The sequence below is a fragment of the Apteryx rowi genome, unplaced genomic scaffold (assembly GCF_003343035.1).
Source record: "Apteryx rowi isolate R43461 unplaced genomic scaffold, aptRow1 scaffold_673, whole genome shotgun sequence".
Classification (NCBI taxonomy): domain Eukaryota; kingdom Metazoa; phylum Chordata; class Aves; order Apterygiformes; family Apterygidae; genus Apteryx; species Apteryx rowi.
Window position 1 is genome coordinate 189,493 of NW_020450953.1, and position 18,681 is coordinate 208,173.

General features: G+C 46.2%; 1 protein-coding gene across 4 annotated transcripts in view; it reads right to left on the minus strand.

Annotated features, from left to right (window-relative positions):
• Positions 1 to 2,510: 2,510 nt before the first annotated feature.
• The window catches only part of VPS45 (vacuolar protein sorting 45 homolog), a 28,018-nt gene continuing 11,847 nt past the window's right edge, over positions 2,511 to 18,681 (minus strand). The window contains exons 14-15 of one of the 4 annotated variants that reach the window (XM_026085757.1): positions 12,102 to 12,233; positions 2,511 to 3,125 (exon numbers count right to left, since the gene is read on the minus strand). In XM_026085757.1, the coding sequence (XP_025941542.1) occupies positions 3,038 to 3,125; positions 12,102 to 12,233 (220 nt within the window). In that variant the 3' untranslated portion in view covers positions 2,511 to 3,037. The other 3 variants (XM_026085759.1, XM_026085758.1, XM_026085760.1) reach the window with 3 other exon arrangements.

The following is an 18,681-nucleotide window of genomic DNA, read 5'->3' on the forward strand; positions in this document are numbered from 1 at the left end:
GCGAGTTACATGGTCTCCAGAAGGCAAGTTAATAACCCCACGTATACGGTGGGCTAAAATTTCGTTGAACATGGTGCATGCACCCGCTGGCATGGCAGAAAGCTCTGCAAGAAAAGGCAGAGCAAAACCCGGTGGCTGAAAGTGGAAGCAAGTCCAATTTTAGCTACAGTGTGGACTTAAAAAGAAAAAAAAAAATCCAAGGAGGATAGACAGTCTGCGGATACGTGTTTTTAAACAAAGGTTGGGTGCGCTTCTTACGTGCCTTCAGCTTAAGCAAGAGTTATAAATGAGATGTGGAAACTAMGGAGTAAAGCTTTCTGGCTTGTGTCAGGCACCCGGGGGCAGCCGTAGAGCTTTACATGAACCAAAGACCCCAATTCCCTGTTCGTTGCCAAAGTGTACTGTCCTGGGAGCCGTTCCCRACAGTCCCTGCGCAGTACCGGGGTCCCATCAGGAGGCAGCTCCCGCRGCGGCACATGCTCTGCCGGGAAAGGCTGCTCCCATCTAAGCAGCGTGGCGTCTTTCTTGCCCCCCTCTCTGTGCTTCCGCAGGACCAACGGTAGCAACTGAGCTCGCTGGGGAGAGCAGAGGGGTCTCACGAGCGTCGGCAAAGCGCAGCTCGGAGCTGTGGTGCAAGGGCTCCTGCTCTGTCGAGTGATTTCACTCCCAGCTGCACTTAGAGCAGGCGCCCTGGAGACCTCTCTTGATTGCCCAACAGAAATCGCAAACCAGGGATTTCGGCTGGAGAGCCCCGTTTTGACTCCTTTCTGCGGAAGGCGTTGCTTCGCCTGCAGGCAAGGCCTGATGTCGTGCCGTGCCAGCAGGGCCCAATCCCCACCAGAAGGCAGTGAGATTCCAAACTGGAGGCGGAAGTTGAGGTGAGACAATGTGAGATACATGCTCCAAATGAGACAAGGAAAAACAAAACAAAACAAAACCCAGCACTGTGCCATCTCGCTCCGATCCCTGTATCTGCTCTGGGATAAAAAAGGTCTGATTGCTTACCCCAGCACGGATCAACAGGGAGCCAGCGTACAGCGCGATAGCTCTACTCTGAGCCTCTGCAAAGAGAGCAGTGTGATCCTCGAGGCCTTCGGGATGTGGGGGAAGCAAGGGAGAAAAAACAATTCCCTGCAGGGGCAGGGATGGGTGCTGAGGATTTYGTGTCAGGCCTGCTCAAACCTTCAATGCCAGTAAGCATGTACCAGGGAGACTGAAAAAGGAAACACGCAGGAGAGAGGGTTTTCACTCAGACAGGTTGATGCAACATCCCCAGTTATAGGATGGTCTTTATCCACCACGGAGGATTTRGTGCCAGGAGCACAACCTTTACAATACGATGTTACGAAGTTGAGCCGCCAGAAAAGGTGGGAGCCTGTTGGCTAAATCAAGCCAAGCTTGGACATGTTGCTTCATTAGATCTCTCTCTGCTGCCTCCAGCAACAGTGGCAACTCCACCTCTGAACTCCGCTGTCTGAAAAGGACTGYGATATTACAGGGCATTAGTCCTACAGGGAGGAGAGCAGCAAAACGTGTCAAGCTTCCTAGATGCAAGGAGGAAGACGATGGACTAGAAGCGATGGCAGTGCCCATCCCGTCAGAAACAACGTGTGACRGTCCTGAGTCAGAAAGGAAACGTTCCCTAGCGATGTGGCGTGGGAACTCTGCCCCGCGTCCTGGCCCCGTTGTTTTCMCGCGGAAGCCCTGGAGCAGCTCCACCGTGCACATACCGTCAGTCCTTCAGCACTGCAGGGAGGTTTTCGGATGGACAGGCGCCCAGGCTCAGAGTGACCTTGCTTCAGGGAATTAAGCCAGAAAAATGAGTCTGAATTCAAGTACTTTCCATCCATAGCAGCTCTGCAGAGCTCTCAGGGAGGCAGACACTTAGTCTTATTTAATTATGGCAAAGCAAGAGCTAAGGGGAGAGACTTGTTCGTTGGTAATGGGTGTTCACAGAAACCCAGCACCCAGACCGTTAGTATCAGTTTTGACTCCTAACCTGTGCTGCTTTTCACAGTACCTGTGCCCAAATAAAAGGAAACTCGGAAAAAATTCCTCTTGAAGAGGCAGACAAGAGTAACAGGAACCTGCATTCCTCTCCGGGATGCCTGGACTCTAGCAGGAGGTAAGGGCTGGGATTACAGCTCTCACCCAGAGATCCATCCCCCACAGTCAGGGCTCTGGAAAAAAGAGGCAGCACTATCCAAGTCTAACTCCCAGGCTAGGAWAAGGCCAAGTGCCCTTCTCTTCCCCCAGCTCTGCTCCGGAATTACAATTCTCTTGTTTCTTTTCAAACCCAACATGTTTTATTACTGATTGATAGAATAACTTTTATTGTTAAAAAAAAAATCACAGCACTTTTTCGGTTCACAACATGGGAGCAGGAGAGGGGGCAGGGAGCTGTGCTGGTCTCTCAAGGTAAACAGAAGCTAATAGAGCAGAGTAGGAATGTAACTATAGCTCAATGGCAGTATGAAAGGGATGTGCGGAATCATCTAATAGACAAGAGGTTCGGTCAAAATGGGTTATTTAATGGGATTCAAAATATACAGACAACTCAGCAGAGCAAAGGGCTGCTAGTGCCCATAAGAACTAGCTTCACCTTCCAGAGATGCACACGAAAGTCTGGGCCAGGATCATTAGATGTTCATTAGGGGGCTCGTACAGTATGTCTTGAAAAATCAGGAAGGGCACAGCTTTCCCACAGGCCAGCAGAGCTGCAGAGACTCAGTGTCTCTGCACTGGAGTGACATTTTTCCCAGGCTCTCCTGCAGCTTACGGTTCCAATTAGGCAGGCATGTCCCGTTCGGAGCTGTATTAGTGAGAAGACAATGAGGATGCTGCAATTTGGGGCATGTCCTTGGTTCATCAAGGCAGACACCAACTTCAGCATTCGCTGCCCAGATGCTTTTAGTTCCTGGCATGGATGGGGGAAGCAGTGGCAGCAGCCCTGTGCAGGAACGTCCAGTTCTGCTCCAAGGCTGTATGGTCAGTCTGTGGGAGCTACGGATGGGCGAGACAGGAATTTCTCCCCGATTCACCGTCTGCTGCTTGACCTTGGAGTAACTTGAGAGCCCTCAGTGCTCCGGCCGCGGAACCCAGAAGCTGTAACTTCCTCGAGGAAGCTGCCAAGCAAAATTAAGGTTAGCAGAGAAAAGAGCCAACTTTTCACTCACACAGACAGAAAGCAACCACATGGTCTGACTTCAAGCCTTTGAACAAAACCAACAAGCGGCCCACAACCTCAGAGCCGTGTAAACATCTGTTTGCTCCCTGGTGTCACTAGGATGGGGGGAAGAGTGACAAAGTCACTCCTTCATACGTGGTGAAGATGGCAAAAAGGAAGGAAAGGACCTGCCCACAACAGCATGTGATCCAACCAAAAAGGAGACCCAGGAGCAGGGATCTAACTCTCAGTGCCAACGCTCCTTCTCCTCATCAGGCTCGGATCAAGGCCAGCAGTAAAGAGGCAGCAGCCCAGGAAGAGCGTGAGGGACTGATGGGAAAGAAGAGGGCACGTGACAAGAGACACTAGGATCAGGACTTATCTCCCCTGATGCAGAGGCAGCATCCTAAGAGCTGGCATTCAGGCTAACAGTCTCCCTCTGCAGTCAATGGACAGAAGCACCTTCTGATGGCCTACTCCTCCAGCCGCTTGCAAGGGGCAACGGGGGTAACTAGCTCAGGCTGGGACAGCTAAAGTTAGGAGCTGTTAATCTAAAAGGCAGTTAGTGAATGGCAGTCTTGGAGGAAGCTCCCATCTTCCAGAGACGGATCCTCACACCAGCCAGGATGAATTTAATAACAGAGAGCAAAGCGCAAAGCTGTGGGACTGCAATGACCTGCCCCGTGCATCAAAACCCAGGGCACCAGGCATGGGGCACCCGGTCAACCTCTTCACTTTCACGTGGCCATTCATCCTTAAACAGCTCCATCCCCTCCGGGGGTGGTCTCTTGTCTCTCCCCTCCCCATGCCATGACCTGTAAGGCTCCCAAAACAAGGACGACAGYTCCTCATGGCCTCAGCTCAGCTTCTGGACTTAGTGACAACCCCACTTAACTTTTAGTAACAAAGYCAGGAAGGCCAGCGCTTAGGCTTGTTTTTCTGCTCACTCTCAGTCTTCCTGTGTGGATGATAAGGCAGGAAGAGGCAGGGTGGAAACCTCCTGCCGAGGCATCCTTGACATTTTACAGCCAGGGTTTTTTGGAAGGCAGCCCCCTGAGCAACCTGGGTCACTGCTCTGTGACTCACTTACCAACCTGCTCCTTGGCCCGGCTGCAGAACTCGCATCCACAGCAAGATCCTCCCTGCAATTTCTAGCCTGTTCCTTTAGACCAGTCATTCAAATCTGAATAGTGAGCCACATGGAAACCTCTGGGCCCTAACCGTCGATTCATTCAACTCATTCAGAGCCGTATTTGMACAGGTGAACCACTTCCCAAGAAAAACATTGTCAGGTGGAGATCAGTTGCTGGGGACTGGGGTTGGCCAACTGCAGACAAAARRAAYGGTCAAAACGGGCAGTGGGGCTGCAGCAGTCTGGGGGTCAGGACTGCTCGGTTGTGTCTTGCTCCGATTCAGATACTGAAATCTGAATTTGCAAAGCTGTTCAGTCTTGGCCCAAAACTGTTCCCACTTAAGCGACAGTAAAATTCCCCGTTACGTCTTTAGGAGCAGGGCTAGGGTAAACATTTGAGAGTTTGGAAAGTCCCGTTCTAGAATGCTTGCAAAGCGCTGCAAGGTCCTTGCATGGGCATGGCTGAAGAGGGGATAATTGTTAAGGCAACTCTATCAGCGAGGAACTTCTACTGCATGCCGCCTGTGGTTGCATGGTGCTAGGTCATGCAGCAAGAGAGATGGTTTCTACCTTGATACGTCTGCAAAATGAATTTCACCCATTCTGTCACCAAGCAGTCTTGAAAGGCCAATTTTATCCCTGAAACATGCCACAGCATTTTAGTTTCCAGGCTTACACCTGTCATGAGCACAGATTCATTTCTTATCTGGGTGGAGGGGTATGCACAGCAAGCTGAGAAGTAGGTATACATAAAGAGTGGCATTTGTTGGAGCTAAACCAAGGTCAGCTGCATCACRCCTGCATTCCGGCAGCCTCAACCCTGCTTCACAAATCACAGCAAAGCTTAATCCAACAAAGCGCACAGAAGCAAGAAGGCTAAACCTTGGAAACACAGTTGTTTAAATAGGTCTAAAAGTGGGTTAAGGTTTGAGGCTAATTCAATCCTTTCAAGGGGAGGAAAAAAACCCTCTCAGAGGATAATGCTTTAAAGCTTCCTGCATTGTTTTTGTTTGATTATRGGCTTTTATATGCTTTTTTTATGGCACTCCTGCCTGCAAAAGCSAAAAGGCAGCATGGCCTGCTGAGGAGATCACTAGATTAGGATTCAAGCTTGGAGCTAGTCCCAGTTTCACCAGCAAGTGATTGGAGAGCTCACTCCTGCCCTGGCGGCTGCTGCCTCCTACCTCCATCTTTCATGTAACTAGCCTTATTTGCAATATAAACCGAATGGACTGTCCTCTCCTATAGGTGCTGACCCAGCTCTTGGGACATGAGCAGCTAGGTCTCCAAGCACTGCTGCAATACAAACACCAGAGCAAGACACACGTGAATGAACCTTCACGAGACATCCCTCTACATCTGTATAAGTGTCTGAAGCCAAATGTGACAAATATGTGACAGTTTCACACAAAATGAAGCTCTGGCACGCGGGCATCACTTCATCGCAGTCGTTTACACCTGCTGGTCTGTGCAGTTTGGGAGGCAGCTGAACACTTTGCAAAACCACAGCAACGCTCCCACATAAGATCTAATGAGGACATGTTACCAGGAAGATGGTTACTCTGGCAATGTTATTCAGTGCTACCAGTTTCTAGGTTGACTCATTCCTTCAATATGCTGATCAAGTTAGCCAAACATTAATGCTTAAAGAAAAAAGAAAAAAGAAAAATCAGGATACATAGCAAAAAGAAAAAAATCCCACAAAAATGCGATTCCCCTAAAATAGGTCTAAAATGGGTCTACCTGCCAAGGTTGTGAATCATGAGGGTTTAAAAATCAAACCTCATGCAAATGCCTGCACCAATTTGCAGACCTGAACACCGCACTGTTTAGAAATATGCATTCTGGGAGGGCAGCATCCTGATTTATAGGAGGTGTAATAGGAACAGTGCTTGCACTATGGCCATTCAGCTCTGTGATTACAGCTAGAGTGCTGTCCCTCCTCCAGTTTTATTTTTAGGCATTAGAGTCAGGCAGACTGAGTTCCTAGCAGAGAATGACTTGCTTTTATTTTTAAAGGGGACTCCTGTTTATTTGTTATAGGGAGAGAAAGTGTGTGTGTGTGCGCGGAGAGGGAGATTCAGGCAGACACCGTCCCCTTATACTTCAGAAAGGTCTTAAAAGTGGGCAGCGCAACGGCCTTTGAGAACCTCTCCTCTAAAGAAGGTCTCCCTGTCTGCAGCGCCGCTGCTGTGAGAGCCAAACTGCCACCGCAGCACAGGGGTGAGCTGGAGCACAGTAAAGATGTACTGGGCTGCGGCGGTTGTTGTTTCCCAGGACCCGAAGGATCCCATGAGAAAGACAGGGTGCATCTCAGTGCTGGTCACAGCTCCTCCAAGTCTGGCTGAGGGCTGGGAAAGCCTCTGATCAGAGTGGGAATAACACAGCGCAAAGAGAATTAGAAGCGCTCTTTCCTCCTTGCTCTAAAACCTCGCTCCCTCCACAGTAAGCAGGAACCGGGGCTAGTACAAACCCTCCTCTCGTAGTCACAGGTATCCGGTTGCCAGGCTCAGCCAGCTAAGGACACGGCAACGGTGTTGGGCAAGGCAAGGCAAGGAAGCTATTACTGTAACTGGGTAAGTGGGTCAGGCTACAAATCCCCTTGGATTAGTCACAGCAGGTTTGTGCTTAACCTGTGCTCTGGATGAGTCAGCCCCAAGCACCAGATGTTCCTCCTGGTCCTGTTCTTCCATTTTTAGCCAATTATTGATCATCTTTAACCCCTTCTCCCCCAAACCTGAAAGAATTTCCTTGATATCCAGTTGCCCGTGAAGGAAAAGCACAGAGCTGGTTGTCCGTGGGACTGGTAGTAAAACTGTTTGCCAACAGTAAGGAATCGGCTCCCTCACACTGACTTTGCTTTGCAAAGGGGGGGAAGCTAGAGGCAGGTCTTTCCAGATTTCAGCCCAGAGAAGGGGAGCAGTTAGGAGGTGCTGCCGAACGTATTAGGCTGTCCGACTTCCTAAATTCGAGGCCCAGTAGTTATATTCTTTGCTCTTTCTTCACTCTCTGCCCAAATGCCACCGTTGCCATGGGCATTCTGCGTTTTGGTATGAGCACACGACCCCTCACAAACATAACTTAGATAATGTTTTGAAATTGTCCAAGTGGACAGCAATTGGGAACCCACAGATTTAAATCCAGCATAGTTTTGCCCAAATGTATTTGGTTCCTGCAGGCCAATACAGAGGTTGCTATGGTCAGTGTTAAGGAATGGCACCAAATCAAGAAAGAACTCTTACTTTCATCATAAATACAATTTAAAAACATATTACATAGGTATTTTTTTTTTTAAACTATGATCAATAACCCCCAGCCTTCCAGCCCTTCCATTATAGTTCATTATATTGCTGGAAAAAAAAACAGACAGGAGCTCTACACTCAGGCTTCATTTATCAAGTGGTTCTACCGATGGACAGATGCAAAGGAATTGCTGGAAGCTTAATCCTCAACACGAGTCCGTGATAGAAGAATTTCATTAAGTGGGCAGATGTGGCATTTCAATTCTCATACACTGGGCACAGCTCTGCAGTGAGTTGTTGCCTAGGTTCTTCATACAGGAAAACACGTCTGCGAAGGCTCTTTTACCTTTTTGATAATCAAGTCATAAYAGAAGTATCTTTAGTAGGGCTGCCAAAATTTCAAAAGTAATAGAGGCAGCCAATCTGGTTTGATTAGAAAAACACTGAAAATTCCTTGACAACAACAGATTTTTTCCACCCTGCTGGCGTTTCTCAAAGGATTCAAAGCTYTAGCAAATGCATATCCTCATGCCCTCATATACTCACCCAGGAGAGGGTTGCCTGTTAACGGGAATGGGGGAAAAAACAGAATCTAAGTAAACTGAGATGGGCCAGATTTAAGGCCTGGTCTGCAGCAAAACTGTGCACGCACAATTCCAGACAGAATCAGAGAGCATTTCTCTGGCTTTCATCACTTAATTTTTTCAGCGTCCCGAATGCTTTAATGCATTTATTCTCATAACCCTTGGTTGCAGTCCCATCCCTGGGAACAGACCAAGCCACACCACCAGCCCTATCTCTGACTGACCTATCCATGGGTAGTGTTAAGAAGGAGGCTGAGGAATGGGTGCACTACACGGATCTGTCTGTTTTAGAGGAGGACGAAGGAAGACAAGAAACAAAAATCTTCTCATACCTTGTAAAACACTGGGACTTTTTTAATTAGGAGAATAAGCTCCAACAGTAGAGCCTGTTAGCTTCTGTAGCCTGATTTATTTATAAGGAGTCCCTTAGACTACATGCCTTACTTCAGAGCATGAGCATCATTATTTGATGCCTGCCCATATTTTGCATATATGCGGATATAAATCCATAAAGATCAATAGGGCCAAACTCTCCTTGACATCACCGTGTAGCATAAAGAAACTTTAAACCAGTACATACTGTGCCCGCTTTGAGACCTTCTTCATGAGCACAGAAAGATGCGTAAAAGAGCATTTGTCATCCCCACTTTAAAGCATCTACTTACAGTATATTCACTGGACAATGCAGATGGTCTCTTAAACACATAAGCTTCCCTACAAATATGTAACTAGCAACATAAGCAGCTCCAAAGGCTTGTTTGTCTGCTGCTTTGTAAAAAAGCAGCATGGATATCCCTTAAGCCATCCCCCACAAACACAGCTGTCGATCACAACTTAAGTTGGACTGGTAAGAACAATGAAAGCACAGGATTAGTGTGCTTACATGGGCTGCTCAGAGCGTTAATATGAAAATCTCCTTGTTTGTTGTGAGATATCGACCCTAATCCAGCAGAAATAAGCAACAGTTCATTAAAGGAAGGCCAGTGGATTACCAGAGGGGTTAAGATGCAATAAAATCTAGGTTTCCTCACATTAGACACCTCGGATGTGTTTGCTGAAAAAACCACGATCCTCGTGCACTTTGCTAGGATCGGTGTTAACACACAGGTGACAGGAAACTTTTCTTCATTTCTCAGGTATCCTACGTGAGTCAGCTTGCTCTGCTGTACATGCTGCTGCTCCTCTCTGCACCGGGGCTAAGCAGGCCAACCTTCCCTTGCAACGTGCTCCAGGATTGCTGACTGGAAAGGTCTAGTTGTTTATTATTACTGATGTGGCCTTTCATCATTAAGGAAAACTTACTCAATCCACTAGGGAAAAGCAAATCAGTTGGGGCAGTGCTATTTTTAGAATGGGAACCTTGACAGCCTCATCCCGGAGTTCCCAGACAGGACCTTGTAGTAACCAGCTCTTCAAAAGTAACAGCTTTTTTTCCTTCTTCTGTGTTTTTTTTTTTAACTTCATTCTTTGAAATGCAAATTCTGATACAGTATCCTAGTTTTTCTGTAAATAATTCAGAGACTGCGCCAAAACCTAGTCACGGTAGAAGCCCCAACAAGCTAATGTTACTCATTACGGCACAAATCTAAGAAGTGGAGCCCAACAGTGTAGCTCCAAATTTTGCATTTCATACAGCAAAAGCAAGAGGCAGTCCCTGCTAAAAGACCTTACGGTGCAAAGAGGCAAAGGAGAAAGTTGCCTAACATCACCTCATAGGTCAGAGCAGAGCTGCAAATGCTACAACCGATACCATCCGTCCTCGCACCCCGTCTACCAGCCACCCTCCCGCTTTCCTTCTCCTACTCAAAATGCTGCCAGGAAGTTTTCTCTATCCCCTCCACGACAGTTTTTGCTGAATCAACTACGCAGATCCACTTTCAAGGCAGGTCTCAACCTCCAATAYGGTGTGAAAACTATACCTTCCCCAAGATCTCCATATCAGTTACTCTGTTATTTGTATTTAGTGTGGTATGACAGTACCATCTAGGCTCGCAGCACAGATGCTGTTAAAAGTTGGATACAGACTTGTTGGTAGATATCAAAATCAGCCTCAAAATGGGTAGACTAGGAAATTACAGTGGACATCAGGTTAAGTGTGAACCAGCTTTGACTGCATCCTTGCAAGATGACAACTTACTTGACAACTTCTTTCTTTTCCTCAGTCAAAGAGCAGCTAATATGTTTGCTGATCTCCTTTTTTTTTACTATTTGTTGGCCTGGCTAAAACAGGATTTAGTTCAAAGGCTACTTTGTAAAGCAGAAGGTTGAGGAAGCTGGGTAATTTGTGCAGGAACTGGTCGATATGTGGGCTAATACAGATTTGCCTTTGTAACCTAGTTCATGAAAGCAATTTGCTTCTGGGGTGGCACCAGTTCAGGAGCTTTCCAATCATTTGATATTAAGCCAGAGTAAAGGCCAAATTTCAGAGAGGACACTGTGAATTTGGGGAGGGCTGGGCATTTTTTCTGAGCAAGTGATGATAGGAGCCACTGGATTGCCTCGCAAGATAATTGTTCCTACTTCTGTGTAGGCAGCTTTGCAACCTGAAGGGCCCTCATAGGCACGAAAAGGAAGGGCAAAACTGCAGGGACTTTATAAGTATCACACTGGACTTTTTAATGCAAGAGCAGTGCATCTACATGGCCTGAAAACCGAGCCAGATTTTAGCCTACGCACTACACTTGAGTCCACCTGTCAGTAACTGAGATCAAGGAAGTGCTTGACAGCTGTATTTCTGACATACGAAACCTGTGGTGTTAACATTGTGTTTCCTGAACTTGAGGAGAGCGAGTTTTTTCTAAGCTGTTGAGGCACCCAAAGCTCTTAGTCAGCTCTGAAAACTTCATCCTGAATGTTGAAAAACATAACTTCTCCTTCCTGTTGCAGGACTGTATTTTGTCTGCATTTCTGCTTGGTAAGGTTGAAGGTCTCCTGCCATCGCAGCTTAGAGCGGGATGCTCCCTGTAAGCTCAGGGCAGCTGCTGGACAACTCGCAGGGCTCTCCCAGGACTTAGATTTCACCACACTTCCTGCTGCAACACATGGGAGAGACGTGGGTCACCTGTCACATTCCTGACGTTACCCCTCCTTCTGATCAATTGATCAGCTCCAGGCCACAGCAACATCTTTATGAAAGGGGAGAGAACAGCGTGCTGAAGAGGAGCAGGAAAAGTATTGAAAGAATTCATGGTTCTTCGCTTGGCTAGCAACAAACAAGTATTGATAGGAATTTTTGGCTTTCCACCTTGCTGTAAATCCCAACGGAGAACCTGACGCCCAATGGCTCATTCAGCTCAGTGAAATACCATCAGCGTTGCCTGACACCAGCCCTTCCAGCTCCGACAGTCGGCTGCCTGGAACATTTCAGGGACAGTGGCCTAGGAAATCAGTGCAGCTCAGAGTGGTCAGCGCTCCCTGGCGTTGCTCAGTTCATGGAGGGATCGCACCTTTACAAATGGTTGGCCTCCCAAAGAAGGTAACTTGGTGTGTACAGCAGACCAATAAGAAAAGCTCCTTTCTCCAGGGAGCCATGCGAAAGACACAGCCAATACTCTGCAGGCTTGTGGGCGGCAGAGAGCCTGCTAGCAGTTTAATCATAGAATTCAGTTCTAATCATAGGTACATTAACTTCACTGGTATCAAATGCAGTTGCTCCAACAGGAGCCATGAGACCACAGTCAGTTTTGAATTCCTGTGTGCTGCACTGGCTTCTCATTCATATTAGTGTGTGTGTGGTGAATTATAAGCAGGAAAAAGCCATACACATCTACTTCCCTGCCCCTGAATTCAGTGAAAGGCACATTAAAACTTCAGCTTGATAATATGTCCCTCAGCCATAATGAGCAGAGCTGGGCTCAGACCATTTACACACATTTCTGTGATTTACTGTGCGAGGAAGATCCCTCAGGCGTCACAAGTCACACTCATGTCAGCGGTTTTATATACACAGAATCCGCAGTAAAGAATAAAGTTATTACCTTTTCGTGTTGTGGATTGTGGTCCCACCGAGGATGATTCGGACCCCTGGGTTGGTGCGGTTAAGGTTATAGACAGTCAGTGCCTCTTCATATGTTGCTCCTCCAATGATGAACACAATAATATCTTGGGGCCTGCAATAAAGACACAAATGTTGAAACCAGGTCAGAAAACCATAAAGGTAAGTCCCGTGCCGGTCACAGGGACTGAGGTAACCATCCAGTTGATTTCTCTCCCCAGACCATGTCCCATTTATATGATGCTTTAGGCTCAAGACAACGTGTAGCCCATTAAATCACTTTAAAAACATTGTCTGTCCTAAACATTTACACAATGCGCTAACGGTCCTTAAAACCTCCTTAGCAACACCCACACGCTATCCCTGCGGAGCTCCACCATGACACATCCACCAATGTTTAATGCATGATCGAGACACTGCTGCGGCTGTTAAATTAAGATCAATTTAGGAGTCAAACGAGGACAACAGTGGTGCTTCAGACCTCTCGGGCTTGGCTTCAAGAGCGTGGATCAGCTGCAGTTTTCATGTCTGATTACAGAACTGGTGGGATTTATCCATAAATTTACCTCGGAGGTTACATTCCCTAAGCAGCCTAGGAATACAGGTTTTTACAGACAAGTAGCATGAGGGGGAAGGAAGGAGGGAAGTGCCTTCATCTGACAAAATACAAAAGCAGACATATGTCCTGCATATTCTGCTTTCAAAGGAAGGCTGCACCTTCCTTGCACCCTCCTCCCCCAATCACTTAATTTTTCGCTCTTAGGGATAGCGGAACATGCTTGCAGCCCAGAAATCGGCTTTGCCACCATCTAGAAGGGGAGAGAACAATTTTTGCAGGATCCACAGCAGAAGGGTCTGGATCACATTCTGTCAACTATGTAACATCCGCTGCTCGAGTCGGAGCATTTCACTCTGGAGAACGGTCAAGTCCTGACACAATTAACTTTCTGTTACAGTCTCAAAACTAATCTTTGCTCTGCACCCAAGTACTTCTATTAGGATACAGCTGCTTGCTGCAGTGGTCAAAACAGCAGGCATTCATCTACGCTGTCTGTGCAAGCTCTGGATCAGTGACAAAGCAAATGGACCGTGAGTCAGGGATGACCCCAGAACGCACCTAGACTCTATGGCACTAGCTACTCCCTGCTGAGAAGCCAACCTGCAAAGCCCTCGACACCTGTTACTGTCCAGAGGAGCAACGCTCGCATCAGAATGATGAACATCAGGTCTTCTTTTTTGGTATCACTGAACGGACAATACAGCCAAGAGCAAAACTGCTTCCACCATCAGAAAGAGACACTGGCTCAGAACAAGAACATCTGCCATCAGACCAACACTACTGCTTCCCTGCCCCTGGAGAGCATGTGAAAAGGTAAGAACAATTAATAGAAATGATTAACACACACAGTTTGATGAAGTGATCTTTGTTAGCAGTAATCTTCCAAATCATAAGTCTGTTCTGAAAGTTTGGGTTAGTTCTGGATACCATGATTTGAACACACAAAAGGAGACTTCAGAGATGTTTTCAAATGTGCAGGTAGTCTCCTCTGTGGGGTGGAGGGGGAATATCACAGCCTGGATGCCTTGAACCAGGGAGCCCATCATTTCAGGCGCGCTCTCTGGTGACACGTAGCATTGCTAATTCAACAACAAAAAAAGTTGTTGCACTCAATACATCTCTTCTGCATGCACTGTACAATTTGTTATCCTTGGGAACTATCATCATGTATGGCAAAGACTTCCGGCTGCAGTTTATAGCTTCCTTGGAAGGAACAAGATTAGAATCCTTTGTAGAGAAGTCAGCAGTATTAGACCGTGCTGTATTAGATGCTCTATGCTTGTGCTCATCTAGACACAGGGGCCAATTTTACCCTGTGGGTGATTTGGCCCTTCCAGTCAGGGGCAGTGGCACAGGCAATGCGGCTGCCCTCAGGACTTCAGCAACGGTCTGTGCTGCGTTCACTTTGTTTCCAGAGACCCAGGATCCTGTGTACCGATCTCTCCCTGAAGAGCTACACTGTGTCCCCTGAACAGGAACAGGCTGTGAAACCTTCTGCACTGCAGCCTTAAGATAAGCAGGTTATATATAGCAACTGCACATTCAGACCGTGCAGGTTCAAACATCGCACTAAGGCAGACGAAGGTTTTTGCACCCTAGTGACAATGCGAGTCACTGAGTCAGCCTGGGAGGAGAGAATGCTGCTGTACCTTGTCTTTTCAGCTAGGTTCAGACATACCCCTTCAGAAACTAGAAGCAAATGTGCCCAAGTCTTTTGGAGATGGAAATCAAAGGGAAGGGGAGGTGCAGCAGTGAAGTAATCTGATAAGCCACTATCAGTTCTCAGAAAAAGTATACCCAAATAGAGGAATTCAGAAAGAAGGATAACCCAAACAGACCTAGCAAAGAAGAGCTGATATCTAAGCTGTGCTGCAAACGAAACAGGTAATTCCTTTGCGACATTGTGTCACAGGTAAGAAAAGTTCCTGCTTGGACATAATATGCCAGTCTGCCTCTATATCCCTTGCAGTGGTGATTGCTCGGTATCAGGAGTATGGCACAGAACATGCACATTTTTGCTTTTATATTGGTACTGCCTTTCTTGGAGGATTAAACTAGGCTTGGTACGGAGCAGTGGGGGCAGAACCATAACCTCTCTCACGCGTCAGCTGTACTGCTCAAAGTATCATGCATTCACCCTGCAGATTTCTTACAGACCAGAAGTTAGCCAAGTCATGCAGAGGTAGATTGCCACAAAAAGAACAAGGGCATCTTGGTGTTCTCATAAAGTGCTCAGGGAATTATTGTTTATATCAGGGGCAAATAATAAGCAATTTTGGAATAGGAAGAAACCCCAAGACTGTTATAGGATTAGTGGAAAAGCAATCTGCAGGAACACTCTCCCCAGCTGTTGTGCTCCTCAGACACAATTTGTGGATGTGGCTGTCTCCTTGGGTTAACAACCAATTTAACAGCTAAATGCTCAAACATTTCAGAGAAGAAGAAGAAGAAACAACTTGAAACAAACAAGGACATGGTCACAGTTTTGGCTTAAAAAAAAAGCTCACAAAACACAAATCATACTAAACACAAGATACTATATATGATTTAGCAATAACTCCACTTTCCATACAGTCTAGGGCAGTATGTGTGAGCTCAGATGAAAGAGCATACAGCCAAATAGTTCCACAACACATGCTGCAAGCTGATGCTTCCAAAAAAGGAGATTTTTTCTTTGCTAAGGAGACACCTAACCCATCCCTTTGGATGTGTGTCAACTACAGACATTTCTAAGTGGTCAGCTGGTTCCAAATTCTTCGTCTCCTCAAGCTATCCAAAGGAACTTTCCCTTCAAAAAGTCAGTGGGAGAAAGATCAAGTCCAGTCCTTACGGTGTACAGTACTCTAAACTAGATGATTTCAGTGGATTCTCATGCTCCAAGTCTTTTAAGCTCTGATGGGCTTTTGAAGAAGGTAACTTTCCACGATCTTTCAATAATTATGGTAACTTCTGAGAGACGCAGAATGAGCCAAATCCCATCTGGATCTACAAGGAGCAGTACATATTTCTCTACTGCTATTTCATAGGCTGTTGCCTGGTTGATGCAAAATGTGGAGGGCCAGTGTTTGGTTTAAGAAGTGTAACTGTGACAGAGCTGTCTTTCTGGCCTGTTTCCAAACAGATCTATTTTGTAAAAAGCGGACCCTGGCCATCTTAGGACAGCACAGTGAGACCAGGTTGGTCTGGCTGGGACAAATTCCCTATTCAAGAGGTTCCCAGGTCAAAGCATGAACAAAGCGAAGGTTCCACCCAAGGGCAGGCTTAGGCTTTAGCCTGTACCTTAGGAGGCATTTTGTACAGCACGTAACCCAGCTGGGGCTCCCACAGACTACGGTGATACAAAGAAGCTTTAGGAACTTTTCTAGCTAGAACATTCCAGCAGCAAGGTGGAAGGGACTGCAGGCTTATGGCATACCAGGAAAGGATGATATTTAACACAGTAGGAAATAAAGGAGAAGCAAAAGAAAGTAGAATTGCTTATTGCTCTCTCCTAGGAACCCTGCTCAGTGCTTTGCAAAGATTCCCTTTCCTGCACTGCTGCCAATTTTCGCAGCTGAAGTTGGACCATGAGCTTCTCCTCCCTCGCAAGAGTGTAATGTTTAATACAGAAAGAAATAGTTAAAAAGAGTCTTTTCAAATTCTTCGCTGTTCAAGCAACTGCCTCCCTTTGATCAAAAAATACAAAGCCTTTCACCCTGACCTTCTGCTGAACTCCTGCCAATCACTGTAATACCATCCTCTGAAAGCAGAAAGCAACAAGACAGTATAGCCCAGTTTGCCTTGGGCTGTGATTTATTATCCTAAGTTTTGTGAAATTAATGAATTTAAATTCCTCACTCAATTTGTTTGGCAATAAGGCTAAACCATTAATAAATTAAGTGGGATTTTTTTTTCCAAACCTGAAAACTAAAACCAATTTTTAGATGAGCCCTTATTTTCCTGATACTGAATATTCATACTCCTGAGATAGCACAGAGCTGCAGCCCACATTTTATGCAGCAAATAACGACCAGATACAAAGTTATTTAGATGCTTATTTTTTTGTCAAAGCTATCAGACCTCTGATTCCTCGAGCTCCTGTGTCTTGAACTCAACAAGATTTACCATTCCTATTAATGAACGACTCTGATAATCATGTGCCCTTGTGCTTTTGAACACTAACACTCCAATGAAGGCCAAAATTTAGGGCAATTTTGCAGAACTCTGACCAGCAGCAGCACTTTTGGGCCCTGCCACTGTGCCAAGGACAATCCCAAGGAAGGCAGCTCTACTTTTATCTTTTGAGATCTGTTTTACCAAAACTGCAGGACTCATGTTCTTTAGCTAAGACACAAGGCTGCAGCTGCTGTGGAGAAGGGAAGGAGGAGGAAACTCCATTTCTCTTCATCCAACTGCCATTTTGCTCCAGTTCTAGGTTAGAAGATAAATCCTTCTCATGCTCTCCTAAATAAATTCTTTGCATATTCTTTATAGAAGAATTCTCAGGGGTGGATTCCTGTACCCTTTTGAGGACAACACTTAAGGGGGAATCTAAATGAAACATAGTGCAGGAGAATGTAAGTGGGAACTGAAAAAGAGAAGGCAAGGGTCAGAAGACTTCTTGTTTCTAGTTAGCTCAGAGCGACCCCCAATCTGGTATGCCCGGATGCCATTTCTGCTGTTCTGAAGGCCTCATTACAGATCTACTACAAATCCCATCTCTTTTTTGTGGGTCCAAGATGTTGAACATAGAGGCTGAAGTCAATCTCAGTCAAAAGCTGTTTTCTCCAGGGCAAGGCCAGGGACTGCTTCATTGGAGGAAGAGTCATATCTGTTGCTAGAGGCCTTGATTTTTCATGTCTATTAAAACCACCCATCCACCCTGTCCAAAATCCACCATTTTATTTTTAAAGGGAAAATCAGGAGTAAGGCGGATATTTTCTGGTGTGCCAGGGACATACACAAACAAATTATCTCTTGTATGACTACAATTCTTTTCTTATTCGTAAATAAAATGATTAATGTACCCTGCTGTCAGCCTGGCATGGAATCTGGACGCCTCCCTGTTATGAAATACATTTTCGCTTTTATCAGACAGATCGCAACGCCCCAAGGCAGGGCTAAGGAAGGAAGAGAACGCTGCAGTGTGCGTGTGCATCTCAAAGAGAGCCAGAGAGATGAATGATCCCTCTTTGACATGCTTCTGCCCTTCCCACTCACTTGACATTTCTGAACCTTGGTCCTCAAGGCTACTTCTCTCCTGCTCCAAATGAGTCTGCAGTTTTAATTTAACCCAAACTGCCCAGCAACAGCCACCTTGTTTGTTGAGCATTACTACCTTGCATTTATTTTCTGCCTCGCTAAAAATGTGGCAGTTGCTGATAAAAAGCCAATAATTTGCAGCGTGTGAAGGGAATAATGATCGTTCTAAGACTGCAAGCAAAACATCTTCCACAGAACCCTGGACCATTTACAAACAAGTGAGAAGATGCAGAGAATCGCTGCGATGGCTTCATCACGGATCATCAAAAAGAAGCAAAGCTAGCAAGTTAGCAGCAACAGCAGGTTCTTCTGCTCTAAGGAGACTACCACTAGAAGGAAGAAGAAGCACCCAACCAGCATGCTGCAGAAGCTTAATTTAATTTACGGAAAGGAAACTGAGGAACTGAAGAAAGGAGTGACTTGTACAGAATGCCATTAGAAGAGAACTGGTATCTTTTCTCTGCTGATTCTGTGCCCTCATTCTGTGGCCCATACTTAGCTTTAATGACTTCACTGACAACAGATTAGCATAGCTCCAGCAAAGTCAGCTAGAACCAGACAGCCAGAGTTCTTTTCAATTACAGTTATTAACCATATTCAGCAAGATCCCATTCTCATCAGAAATAGTAACTGGCTCAGAAGGGAGAGTTAGCAGTTGAACTATTTTTGGTTCTCTACAAATAAACGCCAGATGGCATGGAATGAAGTTAGGGGGCACGGTGAACATCCATCATGTGAACATCCTGGCAGTTTGGTGCAATGG